Source organism: Rhamphochromis sp. 'chilingali', assembly GCF_963969265.1.
Source record: "Rhamphochromis sp. 'chilingali' genome assembly, chromosome: 15".
In the NCBI taxonomy this organism is placed as follows: domain Eukaryota; kingdom Metazoa; phylum Chordata; class Actinopteri; order Cichliformes; family Cichlidae; genus Rhamphochromis; species Rhamphochromis sp. 'chilingali'.
The window spans coordinates 26685122-26692032 of record NC_137942.1 but is presented as its reverse complement, the minus strand read 5'-3'; the positions used below and the strand labels follow the sequence as shown (position 1 = coordinate 26692032).

At 42.3% G+C, this 6911-nt stretch overlaps 1 protein-coding gene across 1 annotated transcript; it reads left to right on the top strand.

Annotated features, from left to right (window-relative positions):
• Positions 1-1554: 1554 nt before the first annotated feature.
• Positions 1555-4921, top strand: kpna2 (karyopherin alpha 2 (RAG cohort 1, importin alpha 1)). Its single transcript, XM_080906273.1, has 11 exons — positions 1555-1579; positions 1805-1928; positions 2022-2162; positions 2599-2687; positions 2800-3068; positions 3203-3297; positions 3460-3723; positions 3831-4064; positions 4161-4343; positions 4433-4582; positions 4683-4921. Exons 2-11 carry the CDS (start codon positions 1872-1874, stop codon positions 4770-4772), a joined length of 1572 nt encoding a protein of 523 aa, XP_080762399.1. The 5' UTR covers positions 1555-1579; positions 1805-1871; the 3' UTR covers positions 4773-4921.
• The last annotated feature ends 1990 nt before the right edge of the window (positions 4922-6911 follow it).

Sequence of the window (6911 nt, the reverse complement as noted above, 5' to 3'; positions counted from 1 at the left end):
TCAAGGGTGGAGTGATTGTACAGCGTCTCTTTAATGACTTTAAAAATTGATTTTGGATTTTACTAATCCATACAAGGTCAAAAGTAAACACACATTCCCACTATTATTTGGTTAGCAAGTTCCACTTCAGCCTGACCCTTTTGTTATCCATAAAGAAGTCCTTGGCATAGTTTTGGATATTTGACCACTCTTCTTGGCAGATGTTTATTTAAATTGGCTGATTTCCTGACTCCAGCTTTAAAGTGTATTCCACAAATTTTCAGTAGAGTTGAGGTCGGGGTTTTGAGGAGGCCGTTCCATAAGCTTAACATTGGCCTGTTCTATCTATTACAAAACCAACTGTGATGTGTGTCTGGGATCATTGTCCTGCTGGAACGCCCAGGTGTGTTTGAATTTAAGCCGGTTATTTATTTGAGCCGAAGTTGAAGAATCTGAAGGTCGTCCCCCAGAGCACGATGCTACCACCACCGTGCCTGGCAGCTGGTACAGTGTTCTTGGGTTTGAAAGCCTCACCTTTACCCCTCCAAACATCTCTTGTCACTGTGGTCAAAAACCTTAATCGCAAACAAGCAATTTTTAGCTGCGTTTGAATGTTTCCGTTTCGGAGCAGGGGCTTCTCTCTTGGTCGGCAGCCTCTCAGTCCACGGCGATATAAAACCTGTACTTATGTGCAACTGTTTAAACCCATGATCATGGATCCTGCAGTTGTTAAAGAATGCAACAAATTTGTTTAAATGTAAAATTATTCAGAGTTCTTCTGACTTTGATGAATCCAGTGTATATATCCTGTCAAATTATTCCTTTTCATGCTCGCAAAGAGAAACTACCGGTTCTAGTCGATCGTGATCACTAATGAAGCAGGCCAAATTAAAGGACGCTGTCGAACATTCAGCGCTACTTTTTAAAAGGTTTAAGAGAGTGCATGTATTCTTTTGAGCCTGTATTGATTACATATCCAACATAAATCCAAAACTTGTTCACCCAGTTCTTCTTTTTTAAAGTCATTAAAGATGTATGCTATACAATCATTGTATCCTGGAAAAAGAACATTTCAAAGAAACTATTAAAAGCCCAAATTTACCATGACATTCACGGCCATGATGTGTACATCCTCAGACCACACCTGTATTGTTAAACAATGGTTCATAATGTAACTTCCAGATTTATTGTTAATATATTTTATTACACGTACTTTTTAAATGTATTCTATTAAAGGTTAGTTAAGACATGGGAAGGTAGTTATTTTGTGGGGGTTGTTTCCCTGCAAGAGCAGCGTGATACTTGAACAAATATGCACAGATCTGGGAGCAGTGCTACCGTTCCAATATTCAACTCGAAATGTACAAAGTTGGCACAAAACCGACCCGCAGTCAGATCTGACGTGGTAGCGCCCAATACAGAGTTCTCGCGATATTTAAGTGACGACATTTCCTGTGTTCACCGTGATTTTTTTAAACGGCCCAATAAGAAGAGGCGGCAGGATGCTTCAGCTTGAACAGCCCAATCAGAAGGCTCCAAAGCAGGAATTTAAAGGTCTGTGCGGCGTTTTCGGTATGCCATAACTTCTGCTCGAGCACAGGTAAGCATGTGTTAACTCCTTAATGAGACTTTTAAAAGTGTTTTACGATTAAGTTTTGAAAAAGAAGTTGTTGTCTTTCTGCGTGTAGTTATTGCATCAACTGTATTTTCTACGTAAAACGCTTGCCCGATAGCTTAAGTCAAACAAGCAGTACCGCCATATGTCTTAATGCGCGATCACGAGGCGCTTCCGTGTGCTTAAGGACTTCTTCTAAATGTCTTTCAGGAATAAACACGACTAGAGGCTATTTTTATTTTTGCCCACCGCTGTTGACATTTCCTGTTACTTAAAAATGGCTGAGAACTCCCCCCGTCTGAACCAGTTCAAGAACAAAGGCAAAGATGTCAATGTGAGTTTCATCTGCACTATTCACAACTGCTCGCTGAACGGCAAGCTTGTGAGAATTGATTATTTTATTTATTGGTATGTGACATAAATGCAGGAGCTTCGACGCAGGAGGGTGGAGGTGAACGTGGAGCTGCGCAAGGCCAAGAAAGATGACCAGATATTCAAGAGGAGAAATGTGTCTGCGATGCCTGAGGATGCCACTTCTCCTTTACAGGAAAGAAGCCAGAACTGTCAGGTGAGCACTTGAAAGCATCATTTGCTGTTTTGCTTAAATCTGGCATTGAGTAAACAGAAAAAACGGATCTAGTCCCAACAGCTTGGTGCTAGTGCTGTGCAGTACTGCCAATTTTGATCTGATACTAGGGGCCTCTATTGCCAATATCAATAATCATTTTGTTTCAATGTCCACAAAACTAGAAATTGAGTGGGTTACATACTATCCTTTAAACTCGGTATCAATCTTATCGTGCTAGTCAATCAGTCAATACCAATACTGCTGTTGGGATCAGTACCATTGGGATTGATCTGCCCATCTGTTAGGTTTTTGTATGGGTTGGAGTTCGTTCAGTGTGATATTCATTGTTAACCCACTGACATGTCAAAATATAGCAACACAAAATCCAGTTTTAAATTTGCATGTCCAATAAACTGCTTTCTGTTGTCCTGTGCAGGGGCTCAGGCAGTGGACGGTCGAGGAGATTGTCGCAGGAGTGAACAGTGGGAATTCTGAGTCCCAGCTCCAGGCTACACAGGCTGCACGGTAATGACTGTGCATTAAAGAAATCATCCTTTTTCTTTTTTTCTTCTTTTTCCATAAATAAAGGCTACATAACTACTGGCACAGTAACTCTTATGTACCGTTTTGAATACAGGAAGTTGCTGTCTCGTGACAAACATCCTCCCATTGACCAGCTGATCAGCGCTGGTCTCATCCCCAAGTTTGTCTCCTTCCTGGGATATGTGGACTGTCCTCCGATCCAGTTCGAAGCATCCTGGGCTCTGACTAACATCGCCTCCGGGACGTCCGAGCAGACGGCCGCTGTCGTGTCAGGCGAGGCCATTCCTGCCTTTATTAGCCTGGTCACATCCCCCCACCAGCACATCAGCGAGCAGGCGATCTGGGCCCTTGGAAATATTGCTGGTAATTAATATGAAAATATTCATATTTGGTTTTTTGTTTGGTTTTTTTGTTTTTTTTTTATTTTAGTGGTGATAAAGTGAGGTTTGTTCATTTTTTTTTATTTTTTTTTAAATATATTTTCCCCTCCTTTTTAGGTGATGGATCAGCTCTTAGAGACAAGGTCATCAAGCATGGCGCTGTGGCCCCTCTGCTCGGTCTGCTGGCTGTCCCTGACCTCAGTGCATTTAGTGTGAGTGTGGATTCTGTTTCTCTCCCTGTTTATATCTGGAGAAAGTTTCAAAAGTTTGACATGATCAGACTCAATCGTTTATTCTCCTCCTTGGCCAGTAGGTGGTTTCCCAACTCAAATATAACTGACCTTGTGCTCTTCTCATATTTGAAATCTTTGCAGGCTGGCTACCTGAGAAATGTGACGTGGACACTGTCAAACCTGTGCCGCAATAAGAACCCCTCCCCTCCTATGACAGCCATCCAGCAGATTTTACCCGCTCTCGTCCGTCTGCTACACCACGATGACCCGGAGGTGCTGGCTGACGCGTGTTGGGCTGTTTCATACCTGACAGATGGCCCCAACGACCGCATTGAGGTGGTCATCCAAACCGGTTTGATCCCTCGTCTGGTGAAGCTGCTTGGCTTTGAAGTCTTGCCTGTGGTTGTACGTATAAAGTCTTGCTTGAGTTTCTTTTATGTCGTAACTTCTCACCCAGTCCCCCTGATGTGCAGCGACTTGTTCTCACTGCATTTCCTCTCGCCTTTCCTCAGACTCCTGCACTCCGCACCATTGGCAACATTGTGACTGGGACAGATGAGCAGACACAGGCGGTGCTGGATGCTGGAGCCTTGGCCATGTTCCCCCCACTGCTTCGCCACAAAAAGGCCAACGTTCAGAAGGAAGCTGCCTGGACTCTGTCTAACATCACAGCAGGAAAGGACTCACAAATCCAAGAGGTCATCAACGCAGGCCTCGTTCCATACATGGTTGAGCTGCTCGCACGGGTATGCTTTTTGTGTGTGTATGTAAAGGTACATATTTTATACCCTTTATTTATTTTAAATTAAATGATCTATGTTCCTTATGAACTTTGTCTGCAGGGAGACTACAAAACTCAGAAAGAGGCTGTATGGGCAGTTACAAACTTCACCAGTGGGGGCACTGTTCAGCAGGTGGTCTACCTGGTTCAAGCCAATGTGATTGAGCCACTTCTGAATCTCCTCTCCTCCAAGGACAGCAAAACTATTCTTGTCATCTTGGATGCCATTACCAACATTTTCATGGTGAGTTGATATTTATATTTTTGCAAGATTCGATGATGGGGTTTTTTGTTCTGATGATAAATGACATCACTGGTGTGTTTTGATCTTAGGCTGGGGATAAAATCGGTGAGTCCGACAAGCTGAGTCTAATGATCGAGGAATGCGGTGGACTGGACAAGATTGAGGCGCTGCAGTCACATGAGAATGAGATGGTCTACAAAGCCTCCCTGAACTTGATTGAGAAATACTTCTCTGAGGAGGTGGGTTATAGTCCTGGAGAGTGGTTTGCAAAATGAGCATTTCTGTGCCTTTTTTTTAACTTTAATAAGAATAATTATTTTATTTTTATTTTTTTTAAAGGAGGAAGTCGTGCAGAGTGTCATCCCAGAAGCAACCAATGACGGCTATGCGTTCCAGATCAGCGAAAGCCAGAGCACTTTCAATTTCTAGATTGACTTCTAATACCTCTCCTCTCCCTACTGTACCATCATTTCTATTGTGCGTCCTTTGTTCATGTCTGTGTGATGTTTTACCATTTTTGTTTGTATGTGTTGTACATACTGTTTTAACATGGCTGTAAATAAAGTTGTCAGATCGTGTGTGTGTGTGTGGTTTTAGTTTATTGTATCTAAACGGAGTGCTGTAAAATGGTAAATGGCCTGTATTTGTATAGGGCTTTACTAGTCCCTAGGGACCCCAAAGCGCTTTACACATCCAGTCATCCACCCATTCACACACTGCTGTAGTCTGAATGACTATAGGGCGTGCAGAATTATTAGGCAAGTTGTATTTTTGAGGAATAATTTTATTATTGAACAACAACCATGTTCTCAATGAACCCAAAAAACTCATTAATATCAAAGCTGAATGTTTTTGGAAGTAGTTTTTAGTTTTAGCTATTTTAGGGGGATATCTGTGTGTGCAGGTGACTATTACTGTGCATAATTATTAGGCAACTTAACAAAAAACAAATATATACCCATTTCAATTATTTATTTTTACCAGTGAAACCAATATAACATCTCCACATTCACAAATATACATTTCTGACATTCAAAAACAAAACAAAAACAAATCAGCGACCAATATAGCCACCTTTCTTTGCAAGGACACTCAAAAGCCTGCCATCCATGGATTCTGTCAGTGTTTTGATCTGTTCACCATCAACATTGCGTGCAGCAGCAACCACAGCCTCCCAGACACTGTTCAGAGAGGTGTACTGTTTTCCCTCCTTGTAAATCTCACATTTGATGATGGACCACAGGTTCTCAATGGGGTTCAGATCAGGTGAACAAGGAGGCCATGTCATTAGTTTTTCTTCTTTTATACCCTTTCTTGCCAGCCACGCTGTGGAGTACTTGGACGCGTGTGATGGAGCATTGTCCTGCATGGAAATCATGTTTTTCTTGAAGGATGCAGACTTCTTCCTGTACCACTGCTTGAAGAAGGTGTCTTCCAGAAACTGGCAGTAGGACTGGGAGTTGAGCTTGACTCCATCCTCAACCCGAAAAGGCCCCACAAGCTCATCTTTGATGATACCAGCCCAAACCAGTACTCCACCTCCACCTTGCTGGCGTCTGAGTTGGACTGGAGCTCTCTGGCCTTTACCAATCCAGCCACGGGCCCATCCATCTGGCCCATCAAGACTCACTCTCATTTCATCAGTCCATAAAACCTTAGAAAAACCAGTCTTGAGATATTTCTTGGCCCAGTCTTGACGTTTCAGCTTGTGTGTCTTGTTCAGTGGTGGTCGTCTTTCAGCCTTTCTTACCTTGGCCATGTCTCTGAGTATTGCACACCTTGTGCTTTTGGGCACTCCAGTGATGTTGCAGCTCTGAAATATGGCCAAACTGGTGGCAAGTGGCATCTTGGCAGCTGCACGCTTGACTTTTCTCAGTTCATGGGCAGTTATTTTGCACCTTGGTTTTTCCACACGCTTCTTGCGACCCTGTTGACTATTTTGAATAAAACGCTTGATTGTTCGATGATCACGCTTCAGAAGCTTTGCAATTTTGAGACTGCTGCATCCCTCTGCAAGATATCTCACTATTTTTGACTTTTCTGAGCCTGTCAAGTCCTTCTTTTGACCCATTTTGCCAAAGGAAAGGATGTTGCCTAATAATTATGCACACCTGATATAGGGTGTTGATGTCATTAGACCACACCCCTTCTCATTACAGAGATGCACATCACCTAATATGCTTAATTGGTAGTAGGCTTTCGAGCCTATACAGCTTGGAGTAAGACAACATGCATGAAGAGGATGATGTGGACAAAATACTCATTTGCCTAATAATTCTGCACTCCCTGTATAGTGTATTCAAAGTAATGGCTGTTAGTGAGTTTAAATGCTTTTTAAGAGTTTGTGTTAATAAACTTCCAAAGTCACAATGCATTAGTTATAAACAGGAGCCCTGGAAAAGCTATGTAGAGCTTACATAATACATATAGTATAATTTCCTAAAACAGATTCTTTTAAAAAAAAGTTCATTCCAAATTTCTGGACCTCTGCAGGTCATAGATTTCACAAAAAAAGCTTAGTGGATTTGATCTTTAAGTAGAAGCATGATGTGCTGACAGTATAACTTA

What these genes read in the sequence shown, in the direction of transcription:
- kpna2 (XM_080906273.1), top strand. Translation starts at nt 1,872, where the DNA reads ATGGCTGAGAACTCCCCCCGTCTGAACCAGTTCAAGAACAAAGGCAAA. An exon ending in CCATTACCAACATTTTCATG is followed by an intron (nt 4,344 to 4,432) that starts GTGAGTTGATAT and finishes TTTTGATCTTAG; the next exon opens with GCTGGGGATAAAATCGGTGA. An exon ending in AGAAATACTTCTCTGAGGAG is followed by an intron (nt 4,583 to 4,682) that starts GTGGGTTATAGT and finishes TTTTTTTTAAAG; the next exon opens with GAGGAAGTCGTGCAGAGTGT.